The sequence below is a fragment of the Pelophylax lessonae genome, assembly GCF_965119305.1.
Source record: "Pelophylax lessonae genome assembly, chromosome: 1".
Classification (NCBI taxonomy): Eukaryota; Metazoa; Chordata; class Amphibia; order Anura; family Ranidae; genus Pelophylax; species Pelophylax lessonae.
In genome coordinates, this window is record NC_138768.1 from 504,104,579 (window position 1) to 504,119,467 (window position 14,889).

General features: G+C 43.3%; 1 protein-coding gene across 16 annotated transcripts in view; it reads right to left on the bottom strand.

Annotated features, from left to right (window-relative positions):
- The window catches only part of LOC309544369 (protein unc-13 homolog A), a 297,990-nt gene that overhangs the window by 171,742 nt on the left and 111,359 nt on the right, over nucleotides 1-14,889 (bottom strand). For all 16 annotated transcript variants that reach the window (XM_082243274.1, XM_082243271.1, XM_082243272.1 and 13 more), the window contains 2 exons: nucleotides 14,385-14,852; nucleotides 1,350-1,428 (listed from right to left, as the gene is read on the bottom strand). In XM_082243274.1, coding sequence (XP_082099400.1) covers nucleotides 1,350-1,428; nucleotides 14,385-14,852 — 547 coding nt within the window. The remainder of the gene's footprint in view (nucleotides 1-1,349; nucleotides 1,429-14,384; nucleotides 14,853-14,889) is intronic.

Below are 14,889 nucleotides of genomic sequence, written 5' to 3' on the forward strand. Positions count from 1 at the left end.
GCATCAAAGTCGGACCAAAGTAAGCAAATTTGACTGGACGTGAAGCAATGCCTGTGTAATCTTGAGGTCTATGGACCTCAAGTCGCATCAAAGTCGGACCAAAGTAGTGCAGGGACTACTTTGAAGTCGCTGCTCCTTGAAGTTCCAAAGATATGAATGGTACTCATTGGAAATCATTGGGAACAACCTGTCATGCGACTTTGCAGTTCCAAGTCACAGGACAAGTTGCACAAGTGTGAAAGGAGCCTAAAAGACAAATCTTCTGCCAAGGCTTGAGTTTCTTGCAGACTGTATTAGGTTTTTCTTCAGGATTTCTTTGTTTTTAGCTGTATTTAGTCTATTCGCACAAGCCTTCCAGGGCCTACCACAGAAAAACATCCCCAGAGCATGATGCTGTCACCACCATGCTTCATGGTGAAACTTATGCATTTATGATGAAATGTAGTTTATGGCTTACATCAAAGTGGTTGCTCTGATAGCCACAAAGTGCTTTGTTGGCTGTATTATGGAACCTTTTTCCAGCTATCTTCAGAGTCTCCCAGGTGCCTTTTAGCAAAGTGTAGGTTTAACACCATGCATTATACCATACTTTACAAAGGTATTTTCACTATCACTTCACTTCACTTGAAACTCCTTCTTTTCATTTATCTATTTGTATGACTTTGGAAAAAATATAATTCAGATAAATCATTTTGCAGAGCTCATTTTTCAATTTGACAATAAAAAGTATATCTTTGTAGATTGATGTAAAAAGAAAAACAGTTCCATTCACTGTGAATTGATGTTCTTTGATAATAAACATAAAAAACTTCTAAGGAGGTGAATACATTTTATAGAAACTGGATATATATGTATGTATACATACGTATATATATATATATATATATATATATATATATATATATATATATATATGTATATATATATGCGCATATATATATGACATTCTTTATGAAGTGGTTTAGGCACATGGTTATACCTGAGCCCTTACTCAGAGAATACCTTGAGATCATCATCGCTCACTGCTCACCTACCTGTACTGGATATCTCTGGCCTCTTTGCATGGGACAAAGTGCTGTTTGGGAAGAGGGTATGAGCAGGGAGGGGGCAGAGAGAGGGAGTCGTTCTGAATGGAAAAAAAAATCACAAAATGACACAAAATAAAAAACAAAATACAAATACAAATAAAACAAAACAAAATATGAACATATAAAAATACCAGTCAGACAAGGTAACAAAAAGGTGACTGAGCTATGAGTACTGTGCAGTTGAAAGAAGAAATAAGCAGCAGTACACACACTATTGTTAGTCCCAATTTTACCTGATGAGTAGAGTTGTTTTACACTTACCTCTTGCAGCTGCATCCGCACTTTGTTAAATGCTCTCAGCCAATTAGACTTTGCCCTCGACATTCCTGTGGTCTCATCTCTGTGATTTGTGAAGACATAATGAATATAATAATACTGGATAGGCTATTTGGCATAACAAATTGAAATTTAATTAGGGCAATAGTAATTTTAGGAGATAAGATAGTAGTTAAATTAAGCTCAATGAGTAGGGCCCTCCTATTCCTTCTGTATTGAACTGTATTGTAATCGTACTGTTCCCCTCTACATTGCAAAGCGCTACATAAACTGTTGGCGCTATATAGATTCTGCATAATAATAATAATATAGTATTCCAAAAATGACTGATTATCCATAACTTTTTGACCACCTACCTAATATTGAGTAGATCCCAACGTAGCCATCAAAACAGCCCTGACCCGTCAAGGCAAGGGCGCCACTAGGGCTCTGAAGGTAATGCTATGGTATCTGGCACCAAGCTGTCAGTACCAGATCCTTTAAGTCCTGTAAGTTGTAAGGTAGGGCCTTCATAGATCGGACTTGTTTTTCCAGGACATCAAATAGATGCTTAATGGATTGAGATCTGGAGAACTTGGAGGCCAAATCAACACAATAAACTCAATGTTGTATTCCTCAAACCATTCTTGAACCATTTTTGCAATGTGGCAGGGTGAATTATCCTGCTGAAAGAGGCCACTCTTATCAGGGAATACAGTTTCCATGAAGGAGTGTACTTGGTTATTGGTTGGCAACAATGTTTAGGTAGGTGGTACGCATCACACTGCCCTTGCCATCTTGCCTTCTTCCAATACTGCATCTGGTGCAACCTCTTCCCTAGGTACGTAATGTGCATGCACCCGGCCATTCACATAATGTGCATTAAAAAAGTGATTTATCAGATCCAGCAACCCTCTTCCATTTCTCCTTGGTACAGTTCTGATGCTCACATGACCACTGTAGGTCTTTTTGGCTGTGGATATAGGTCAGCAAAGGCACCCTGACTGGTCTGCAGCTGTTAAGCCCCATACACAACAGACTGTGATGCCCATTTTTTTCTGCTTTCAACACACCAACACCAAGGGAAAACATGTTTACTTGTTGCCCAATGTATGCCATTGACTTTCAGACACCATTGTAACAAGAAATTCAATATTATTTACAATAACCTGTCATAAAGTTATGGCTGATCGGTGTCCATACTATTATAGATTTTAGTGCTTGATGCACATTGAGTTAAAGATATCATTATACAAGTTCTATACTGTTCACCTTGCCTTTTTCATTTTATATTTTTCTTTTGTGGGTGGCAAAGCAATATGCTAGTTAAAGAAGTATTAAACTAAAAAAACACAAATATAATATATTGCAGCTTACCAATCCTAAATGTGCTGGCTTCATTCCCTTTCTCTGTGTGGCTTTTTCACGTTAGCTTTACCTGGTTATCATGTCAGTAACATAATTCCTGTCTTAGGGTGTCTCAACTCTTGATGGTTGAGCGGGAAGTGTTACATGTAGTGTTGAGCGAACACGGACTGTATTATTCGTGTTCGTACCGAATAATTGGATTTTTTGTACCCGAACACGGACACGGACACTTTACTGTATGTTCGGGTAAAAATCCGTGTTCGGTCGTTTTATTTCCGGGTTTTGCATGCTTTGGCGCTCTTTTCATGGCGGGCTTTCAACAGCCAATCAACAATCGTTTAACTGGTGTGCCTTAAGCCATCCCAGCCATGCCTGCAAATGTCTCAGTAGCTGTGATTGGCCGTCTGAGGCATGTGACCAAGTCTTTATAAGTTCGAGGCAGCCGCAGCGGCGTCATTATGCTGCTTAGATTCAGGGACAGAGCACACATCAACGTGCTGGCTGCTGATTAGGGAAAGATAGGCAGGAAAAAACCATTTGTGTCCGGATAGAATTGAGGGACAGGTCGGAGTGTTTAGGCAGGGCGAGTTGTAGGCATTTTAGGGATAGAGTCTGCTGAATTATAGGGTCAGTGTCTTCTACAAACTACAATCGATATTGCTGTGTGGGGGGTGGGGTCTGCACTCAATCCTGATCTACGATCTCTTCTCAATCCTGTTAGGGACAGAGTCTGCTGAATTTTAGGGAAACTGTGTTCTACAAACTACAATCGATATTGCTGTGTGGTGTGGGATTGGAGATAGGCAGGTGTCAGTGATCCACATCCATTTTTCTGTGTGTGAGCTGCAGTGAACACAATCTTTTTGGGCTGCAGTGAACACAATCTTTTTGGGCTGCAGTGAACACAATCTTTTTGGGCTGCAGTGAACACAATCTTTTTGGGCTGCAGTGAACACAATCTTTTTGGGGTGCAGTGAACAAAATCTTTTTGGGGTGCAGTGAACACAATCCTTTTTGGTGTGCAGTGAACACAATCTTTGTGGGGTGCAGTGAACAAAATCCTTTGTGGGGTGCAGTGAACACAATCTTTTTGGGGTGCAGTGAACAAAATCCTTTTTGGGGTGCAGTGAACAACATCCTTTTTGGGGTGCAGTGAACACAATCTTTTTGGGGTGCAGTGAACAAAATCCTTTGTGGGGTGCAGTGAACACAATCTTTTTGGGGTGCAGTGAACACAATCTTTTTGGGGTGGAGTGAACAACATCCTTTTTGGGGTGCAGTGAACAAAATCCTTTTTGGGGTGCAGTGAACAAAATCATTTTTGGGGTGCAGTGAACACAATCTTTTTGGGGTGCAGTGAACACAATCTTTGTGGGGTGCAGTGAACACAATCTTTTTGGGGTGGAGTGAACAACATCCTTTTTGGGGTGCAGTGAACAACATCCTTTTTGGGGTGCAGTGAACACAATCTTTTTGGGGTGCAGTGAACACAATCTTTGTGGGGTACAGTGAACAGAATCTTTGTGGGGTGCAGTGAACACAATCTTTGGGGGGTACAGTGAACACAATCTTTGTGAGGTGCAGTGAACACAATCTTTGTGGGGTGCAGTGAACACAATCATTGTGGGGTGCAGTGAACTCAATCTTTGTGGGGTACAGTGAACACAATCTCATACTTCTGAAGGTTTGAGGGTGCTGCCTGTTCCATACTCCCCCTACTCCTCATCTAGCCTTTTAGGGGTACAAACAATAGTAATTGGGGCCTAGTGTGGTTGTGTACGTGTGATATACATACACTTTTTTGGGATCATATTTTCTATTCCGCTATTTAATCAAAAACCTTTGGGGATCAGTTAAATTGGGGGATAGTCTGTGTTGGTACGTGTGAGAGAGATCCACCTTTCCAAGTTGTTGGGGTTCATCTCATACTTCTGAAGGTTTGAGGGTGCTGCCTGTTCCATACTCCCCCTACTCCTAGCCTTTTAGGGGTACAAACAATAGTAATTGGGGCCTAGTGTGGTTGTGTACGTGTGATATACATACACTTTTTTGGGATCATATTTTCTATTCCGCTATTTAATCAAAAACCTTTGGGGATCAGTTAAATTGGGGGATAGTCTGTGTTGATACGTGTGAGAGAGATCCACCTTTCCAAGTTGTTGGGGTTCATCTCATACTTCTGAAGGTTTGAGGGTGCTGCCTGTTCCATACTCCCCCCTACTCCTAGCCTTTTAGGGGTACAAACAATAGTAATTGGGGCCTAGTGTGGTTGTGTACGTGTGATATACATACACTTTTTTGGGATCATATTTTCTATTCCGCTATTTAATCAAAAACCTTTGGGGATCAGTTAAATTGGGGGATAGTCTGTGTTGGTACGTGTGAGAGAGATCCACCTTTCCAAGTTGTTGGGGTTCATCTCATACTTCTGAAGGTTTGAGGGTGCTGCCTGTTCCATACTCCCCCTACTCCTAGCCTTTTAGGGGTACAAACAATAGTAATTGGGGCCTAGTGTGGTTGTGTACGTGTGATATACATACACTTTTTTGGGATCATATTTTCTATTCCGCTATTTAATCAAAAACCTTTGGGGATCAGTTAAATTGGGGGATAGTCTGTGTTGGTACGTGTGAGAGAGATCCACCTTTCCAAGTTGTTGGGGTTCATCTCATACTTCTGAAGGTTTGAGGGTGCTGCCTGTTCCATACTCCCCCTACTCCTAGCCTTTTAGGGGTACAAACAATAGTAATTGGGGCCTAGTGTGGTTGTGTACGTGTGATATACATACACTTTTTTGGGATCATATTTTCTATTCCGCTATTTAATCAAAAACCTTTGGGGATCAGTTAAATTGGGGGATAGTCTGTGTTGGTACGTGTGAGAGAGATCCACCTTTCCAAGTTGTTGGGGTTCATCTCATACTTCTGAAGGTTTGAGGGTGCTGCCTGTTCCATACTCCCCCCTACTCCTAGCCTTTTAGGGGTACAAACAATAGTAATTGGGGCCTAGTGTGGTTGTGTACGTGTGATATACATACACTTTTTTGGGATCATATTTTCTATTCCGCTATTTAATCAAAAACCTTTGGGGATCAGTTAAATTGGGGGATAGTCTGTGTTGGTACGTGTGAGAGAGATCCACCTTTCCAAGTTGTTGGGGTTCATCTCATACTTCTGAAGGTTTGAGGGTGCTGCCTGTTCCATACTCCCCCTACTCCTAGCCTTTTAGGGGTACAAACAATAGTAATTGGGGCCTAGTGTGGTTGTGTACGTGCGAGATACATACACTTTTTTGGGATCATATTTTCTATTCCGCTATTTAATCAAAAACCTTTGGGGATCAGTTAAATTGGGGGATAGTCTGTGTTGGTACGTGTGAGAGAGATCCACCTTTCCAAGTTGTTGGGGTTCATCTCATACTTCTGAAGGTTTGAGGGTGCTGCCTGTTCCATACCCCCCCTACTCCTCATCTAGCCTTTTAGGGGTACAAACAATAGTAATTGGGGCCTAGTGTGGTTGTGTACGTGTGATATACATACACTTTTTTTGGATCATATTTTCTATTCCGCTATTTAATCAAAAACCTTTGGGGATCAGTTAAATTGGGGGATAGTCTGTGTCGGTACGTGTGAGAGAGATCCACCTTTCCAAGTTGTTGGGGTTCATCTCATACTTCTGAAGGTTTGAGGGTGCTGCCTGTTCCATACTCCCCCTACTCCTCATCTAGCCTTTTAGGGGTACAAACAATAGTAATTGGGGCCTAGTGTGGTTGTGTACGTGTGATATACATACACTTTTTTTGGATCATATTTTCTATTCCGCTATTTAATCAAAAACCTTTGGGGATCAGTTAAATTGGGGGATAGTCTGTGTTGGTACGTGTGAGAGAGATCCACCTTTCCAAGTTGTTGGGGTTCATCTCATACTTCTGAAGGTTTGAGGGTGCTGCCTGTTCCATACTCCCCCTACTCCTCATCTAGCCTTTTAGGGGTACAAACAATAGTAATTGGGGCCCAGTGTGGTTGTGTACGTGTGATATACATACACTTTTTTGGGATCATATTTTCTATTCCGCTATTTAATCAAAAACCTTTGGGGATCAGTTAAATTGGGGGATAGTCTGTGTCGGTACGTGTGAGAGAGATCCACCTTTCCAAGTTGTTGGGGTTCATCTCATACTTCTGAAGGTTTGAGGGTGCTGCCTGTTCCATACCCCCCCTACTCCTCATCTAGCCTTTTAGGGGTACAAACAATAGTAATTGGGGCCTAGTGTGGTTGTGTACGTGCGAGATACATACACTTTTTTTGATCATATTTCCTACTCCGCTATTCAATAAAAACCTTTGAGGATCAATTGAATTGCGGGATAGTCTGTGTCGGTACGTGTGAGAGAGATCCACCTTTCCAAGTTGTTGGGGTTCATCTCATACTTCTGAAGGTTTGAGGGTGCTGCCTGTTCCATACTCCCCCTACTCCTCATCTAGCCTTTTAGGGGTACAAACAATAGTAATTGGGGCCCAGTGTGGTTGTGTACGTGTGATATACATACACTTTTTTGGGATCATATTTTCTATTCCGCTATTTAATCAAAAACCTTTGGGGATCAGTTAAATTGGGGGATAGTCTGTGTCGGTACGTGTGAGAGAGATCCACCTTTCCAAGTTGTTGGGGTTCATCTCATACTTCTGAAGGTTTGAGGGTGCTGCCTGTTCCATACCCCCCCTACTCCTCATCTAGCCTTTTAGGGGTACAAACAATAGTAATTGGGGCCTAGTGTGGTTGTGTACGTGCGAGATACATACACTTTTTTTGATCATATTTCCTATTCCGCTATTCAATAAAAACCTTTGAGGATCAATTGAATTGCGGGATAGTCTGTGTCGGTACGTGTGAGAGAGATCCACCTTTCCAAGTTGTTGGGGTTCATCTCATACTTCTGAAGGTTTGAGGGTGCTGCCTGTTCCATACTCCCCCTACTCCTCATCTAGCCTTTTAGGGGTACAAACAATAGTAATTGGGGCCTAGTGTGGTTGTGTACGTGTGATATACATACACTTTTTTTGGATCATATTTTCTATTGCGCTATTTAATCAAAAACCTTTGGGGATCAGTTAAATTGGGGGATAGTCTGTGTTGGTACGTGTGAGAGAGATCCACCTTTCCAAGTTGTTGGGGTTCATCTCATACTTCTGAAGGTTTGAGGGTGCTGCCTGTTCCATACTCCCCCTACTCCTCATCTAGCCTTTTAGGGGTACAAACAATAGTAATTGGGGCCCAGTGTGGTTGTGTACGTGTGATATACATACACTTTTTTGGGATCATATTTTCTATTCCGCTATTTAATCAAAAACCTTTGGGGATCAGTTAAATTGGGGGATAGTCTGTGTCGGTACGTGTGAGAGAGATCCACCTTTCCAAGTTGTTGGGGTTCATCTCATACTTCTGAAGGTTTGAGGGTGCTGCCTGTTCCATACCCCCCCTACTCCTCATCTAGCCTTTTAGGGGTACAAACAATAGTAATTGGGGCCTAGTGTGGTTGTGTACGTGTGATATACATACACTTTTTTTGGATCATATTTTCTATTCCGCTATTTAATCAAAAACCTTTGGGGATCAGTTAAATTGGGGGATAGTCTGTGTCGGTACGTGTGAGAGAGATCCACCTTTCCAAGTTGTTGGGGTTCATCTCATACTTCTGAAGGTTTGAGGGTGCTGCCTGTTCCATACCCCCCCTACTCCTCATCTAGCCTTTTAGGGGTACAAACAATAGTAATTGGGGCCTAGTGTGGTTGTGTACGTGCGAGATACATACACTTTTTTTGATCATATTTCCTATTCCGCTATTCAATAAAAACCTTTGAGGATCAATTGAATTGCGGGATAGTCTGTGTCGGTACGTGTGAGAGAGATCCACCTTTCCAAGTTGTTGGGGTTCATCTCATACTTCTGAAGGTTTGAGGGTGCTGCCTGTTCCATACTCCCCCTACTCCTCATCTAGCCTTTTAGGGGTACAAACAATAGTAATTGGGGCCCAGTGTGGTTGTGTACGTGTGATATACATACACTTTTTTTGGATCATATTTTCTATTCCGCTATTTAATTTAACTGGGCCTCCATGCGAGACCTGTGTGCCTTGTTGCGCTGTTTTGAGTACTCCACCAACATGGCCAGTGGCAATGACGCCGTTCTCAGCTTAACTATCCCACTTCCATGCCTCCTTGAAAAAACAATTCGGGCGATGATGGAAGAGGATGTGGCACAGGATGAGGAGGAGGAGGAGGATGAAGAGGTAACATTTCCAAGGCTTTCAGGGCAGTCATTCGCAAGGGGCTCCGAGGGTGGGTTCCTGCACACGCAAACGCCAGGGACGCAATTGTCCAGCAGGGGCACAGTTCTGGAGGATGAGGAGGATGAGGAGGAGGAGGAGCTGGAGGAGGAGATGGAACCATGTTCACAGCAGGGTGGCACCCAGGCCAGCTCATGGCCATCACTGGTGCGTGGCTGGGGGGATACAGAGGACACGGACGATACACCTCCCACAGAGGACAGCCTTTCGTTGCCTCTGGGCAGCCTGGCACACATGAGCGATTACATGCTGCAGTGTCTCCACAACGACCGCCGAGTTGCCCACATTCTAACTTGTGCTGATTACTGGGTGGCCACGCTGCTGGATCCCCGTTACAAGGACAACGTACCGTCCTTAATTCACTCACTGGAGCGCGATCGCAAGATGCGCGAGTACAAGCGCACGCTGGTAGACGCCATGCTGCTGGCATTCCCATCTGACAGCGGGGCCACAGTGGAAGCACAAGGCAGAGGAGGAGGAGGAGGAGGTCGCCAACGCAACCAGGGCACCGCCAGCACCTCAGAAGGCAGGGTTAGCATGGCCGAAATGTGGAAAAGCTTTGTCAGCACGCCACAACAAACAGCAGCACCAGCAGCTCAGATGGAACGTCTTAGCAGGAGGCAGCATTTTACCAACATGGTGGAGCAGTATGTGTGCACACGCCTACATGTAGTGAATGACGGGTCTGCCCCCTTCAACTTCTGGGTCTCCAAATTGGGCACATGGCTTGAGCTTGCCCTTTACGCCTTGGAGGTGCTGGCGTGCCCTGCAGCCAGTGTATTATCTGAACGGGTATTTAGCACGGCTGGGGGCGTTATAACAGACAAGCGCAGCCGCCTGTCCAGAGACAATGTGGACAAGCTCACGTTCATTAAAATGAACCAGGCATGGATCCCACGGGACTTTTCCGTACCTTATGCAGAATAGCAATGGATACCGACCTTACCCACCCATTGTTCCATTTTTGCTCTTTCTCACTCTTTTGGGGTGTACCCTCATTTAAAATTTTTGAAAAGAAGCAGTGTTGGCTACCTCGTCCTCCTCCTCAGGGCCAGATTAATGTAGGGGCTATTGGAGCTGCAGCTCCAGGCCCCTACCTTTTATATAGGCCCCGGGTTGGCCATATTCACTGTTACCGCTCTTCTGTCACTTGTAAACACAGAAGTCTGGCTTCTATGCTCGCTTCCCCAGGCAGCACCCTCAGAACCTCCCCACACAGCGTGAAGGCCGGACAAGGAGGGACAGTTGGCGATGCATGGATGTGTTTATGGGCTTCAGAGACAGCATCCCATGTTGAATTAGGCATGCATGGCTGCACCCTTCCTCCTCTGGGTGCATGGCAAGGCACGGCCCTTAAGGCCCTTCAAAATCCTCAGCACCAAGCCCATGATGCTGTTAATCCGGCCCTGGTCCTCCTCCACCGCCGCTTCCACCTACACCGCCCATAGGTGTGCGCAGCCTATTGCATTAAGGTGTGCACCCCAAAGTTGAAATACACATGCATGTGTTTGCCAGCAGGGAGAGTAATGTATCGGGGCCATGTACCTGTAGGCAAGGAGAAATAGAGCAGAGCAGGTCCCAGGGAGATCTTTCCCATCTCCTCACTGGCAATGCTATGTGCCCTAGGTGATTAGGGTGTGCCCAGGCACACCCAGCACACCCTGTGCGCACGCCTATGTCACCGCTAGGCTTGTGACGGTATCAGATTTTCATGCTGCGATTAATTGATTAAGGTTTTGCCACGGTATACGGTATTATCACGGTATTCTATTATTAAATTTAAATTATTAAATTTCCACCTCACTTCAATTTCATTGCTGAATTTAGGGGCTTTGGTTCACTTATGCACATTATTATATAGTCAGTCAGTACAGACTCTGTGAACCAGGCCTAAAATAGGTCATCAAGCAGTGTCTGGCCTAACTGGTGATAACTGGTTCTGGCGCTCGGCTCCGATCCGATGGCCTGGTCATTAAGAGGGCAAATCCTTGTGGTCAAGAAGTGGTTAAACCTGAAGGAGGTGTTGTTTATAAATTACTTTACTATTGCTTTAGGCCTGGTTCACATGTATGCGGGTTGGTGGTTCACATTTGCACAGGCATAGCAGCCCATTGATTTGAATGGGCTGCTATGCCCTCATTTTCCGCAGAAAAAAGGTGCATGCAGCATTTTTTTAAAATTCAGTGGCCTTGAAATCCATCCTGCTTTTGCACCATGCGACTAACCTGCAGTTCCTGCTCTGGCAAGCTTTCTGCATTTTTTGTATACGTGGGCACGGCATTTAAAAATAAACAGTTTGCGTGTGCAGCAACGGCAGGTAAGTCGCATGGTGCAAAAGAAGGATGGATTTCATGGCCACTGCATTTTTTTAAATTCTGCATGCACCTTTTTTCAGCTGAAAACGCAGGCATAGCAGCTCAAGCCCATTCACATCAATGGGCTGCTATGCCTGTGCAAATGTGGGCCCCCAACCCGCATACATGTGAACCAGGCCTAAAGCAATAGTAAAGTCATTAATTGGTTAAACCTGCAGGAGGACCGGTGTTTTTATCTATTAATGACTTTACTATTGCTTTAGGCCTGGTTCACATGTATGCGGGTTGGGGGCCCACATTTGCACAGGCATAGCAGCCCATTGATGTGAATGGGCTTGAGCTGCTATGCCTGCGTTTTCAGCTGAAAAAAGGTGCATGCAGAATTTAAAAAAATGCAGTGGCCATGAAATCCATCCTTCTTTTGCACCATGCGACTTACCTGCCGTTGCTGCACACGCAAACTGTTTATTTTTAAATGCCGTGCCCACGTATACAAAAAATGCAGAAAGCTTGCCAGAGCAGGAACTGCAGGTTAGTCGCATGGTGCAAAAGCAGGATGGATTTCAAGGCCACTGAATTTAAAAAAAATGCTGCATGCACCTTTTTTCTGCGGAAAATGAGGGCATAGCAGCCCGTTCAAATCAATGGGCTGCTATGCCTGTGCAAATGTGGGCCGCCAACCCGCATACATGTGAACCGCCAACCCGCATACATGTGAACCACCAACCCGCATACATGTGAACCAGGCCTAAAGCAATAGTAAAGTCATTAATAGATAAAAACACCGGTCCTCCTGCAGGTTTAACCACTTCTGGATCGCAAGGATTTGCCCCTTTAAAGACCAGGCCATCGGATCAGAGCGCCAGGACCAGTCATCACCAGGTAGGCCAGACACTGCTTGATGGCTATATAATAATGTAATGTGGGCTGCTAGGCGTGTGTGTGTGTATATATATATTTATTAGAGCTGCACGATTCTGGCCAAAATGAGAATCACGATTTTTTAGCTTGGAATAAAGATCACGATTCTCTCACGATTCTCTGTGTAACAAAAAAAAAAAAAATTGGGATAACTTTACTGTTACGTTTTTTTTTTTTTTTTTATTCATTAAAGTCTAATCATTGCGTTTGAAAGACTGCTGCGCAAATACAGTGTGACATAAAATATTACAACAATCGCCATTTTATTCTGTAGGGTCTCTGCTAAAAAAATATATAAAATGTTTGGGGGTTCTAAGTACTTTTCTAGCAAAAAAAAAACTGATTTTAACTTGCAAGCAGCAAGTGTCAGAAAAAGATCCAGTCTTTAAGAGGTTAAACTTCCTTTCTCCCTGGCAGAGGGAAGGAAAAGATACAAATGTAATCATTTTTGTTTATAGTTAGGAGACTTAATGCTGAAAGGTGTTAGCTGAGTGAGTGAATGAGTCATCCAGCTCACTGAAATGTATCAATTCACAAGTCAGGCAGACTTGACAGAGAAACTCGGTATTTTAAAAATGCCACAATAACAATACCGTGGCTATGCAATACCGCGATATATCGAATTACCGAAAACCGGCATATGTCTAGTCACCGCCACATCCACCACCACCTCAACCTCCCTCCTACTCCATATGGGCCTCGTCCTTCAGAGATGAAGAAGAACATTGTTTTATTTTTCTGTTTTTTTTTGTTGTTTTAAGTTATTTCCCTATCCACATTTGTTTGCAGAGCACTTGCCATGCTCTTAATTACGTTTTGCTGCCATTTGCAGCACTCTAGCCCTTTCCTTTGGTGTTTTAGAGCCATTTTAGTGCCTTAAAGTTCGGGTCCCCATTGACTTCAATGGGGTTCGGTGTCCGGGAAAAGTTCGGTAAAAGTCCGGGACACGGACCCGGACTTTTTTTTAAAGTTCGGCCGAACCCGTCGAACACGGACATCTAGGTGTTCGCTCAACCCTAGTTACATGCACTCTAGCAAAAACTTTTTAAGCAGTTACAGCAAAAGGTTTTTTTCCTTTTTGGGATAAAGGTTTTACATAAATTATTAAAAGTTGACCACTGCAACCCCTGTCAGTGTTAAATTGTTTGTGACAACCCTCAAACTTTCACTTTTGATGGACAGCTTGGTCTGTTAAAAGAAAAATAACTGACTTCCTGGCTGGATCATTAGACACGAGAGAGTATAAAAAGTGAAAAAAATCAACCACCCCATCTAAGGTAAGCTACAATATAATAAATGTTTGTTTTGGGGTTTAATACCACTTTAAAGACAAAAGCGTGTAACAATTTATGTAGTAAATGTTGTGCTACCAGCTAACATTTTCAAACTATCTTGTAAAGGGAATATGTTACAAAGCTAAAGTATACCTGTCTCAGAAGTTTCAAATAAGAATCAAATATTTTCTGACTCAAAGGTCACATAGTAGTTTCAGCATTGTGAAGACGAGGCTATTTGCATTCAGTGTAAATAATGTAGCTGTTCCAGAATTAGCAGGCAGTTTGTGAATCAGAAAATTGCTTCCATTAGAGGCTTCTGAGACAGGCATTTACTTTTGGGATGGATTTCCTTAAAGCCTTCATGCTTGTGCCCAAAATATTTGTTTAGTGGAGATATTTAAAAAAAAAAAACCTGTCAGCACAGGTACATGGTACATGCTCTGGGCTGTCATCCTTGATGCATCCGCTATCACTTCGTGAGTCACCAACTCAAAAAAAGGAAATGCATATCAGGTGATGGGAATTCTGATAAGCATAGCCTTCTTCCTGGTTGATGATTCACTAAGTAATGCAGAAAGAATGATGTCAGGCCAAAACCTACAGGCTCCTTTTTAAGGAAGCAAATTAGATCAATTTGCAACAACCCCAGCAAGCCTTTTTTTTTTTTTTGTATGTAGCCAAATAGTCTAAATTCCATTAGTGCAAGCAATAAAACATAATTACATTGATTTTTCATCTCAAAAAATATATGCATTTTTACATTTCCTATACCTAGTGTGCAGAATTCATCCCAAAATTTTTTTTTTCCTTCTCACCTGTCCATCAAAGCATCCTGGACTACTGGTACTGCCTCAATCTCTGGTGTAGCTTCTGGAGTCAGCTCTTTTTGAACTGGAATTTCTGGGGGTGTTTTCTCCTTAATATCTCCAGATAAGTACAATGTGTCCTCTAGCTCAAGCCCAACTTTCTCGCCTTCATCTTCTTCTTCTGGAAGCTCATCATCATAAAGATCTCTGTCGGAAAGCTGACCCCTGCTGTCAGGGTAGCCACCTTCATCATCATCTTCTTCACTGTACACTTCAGGGCCTTCGTCTGCTTCCCAGTTTGGAGAATCCTTTTGGTAGCTGACAGAACTATGACAGGAGTGATACGAGTCTCTGTCCCGTTCTTCTTCTATTTCAGAACCCTGAAGGCTGTCATTTTCGGGGTCAAAATCATCACTTAGCTGTGTAGAATCTCGGCTAAGTTCCCCAGAGGAGGCATATCGACTGCTTCCAGTAGGGCTAGAGAGATCAAAACATGGGGCAGAAAAATGAAAGC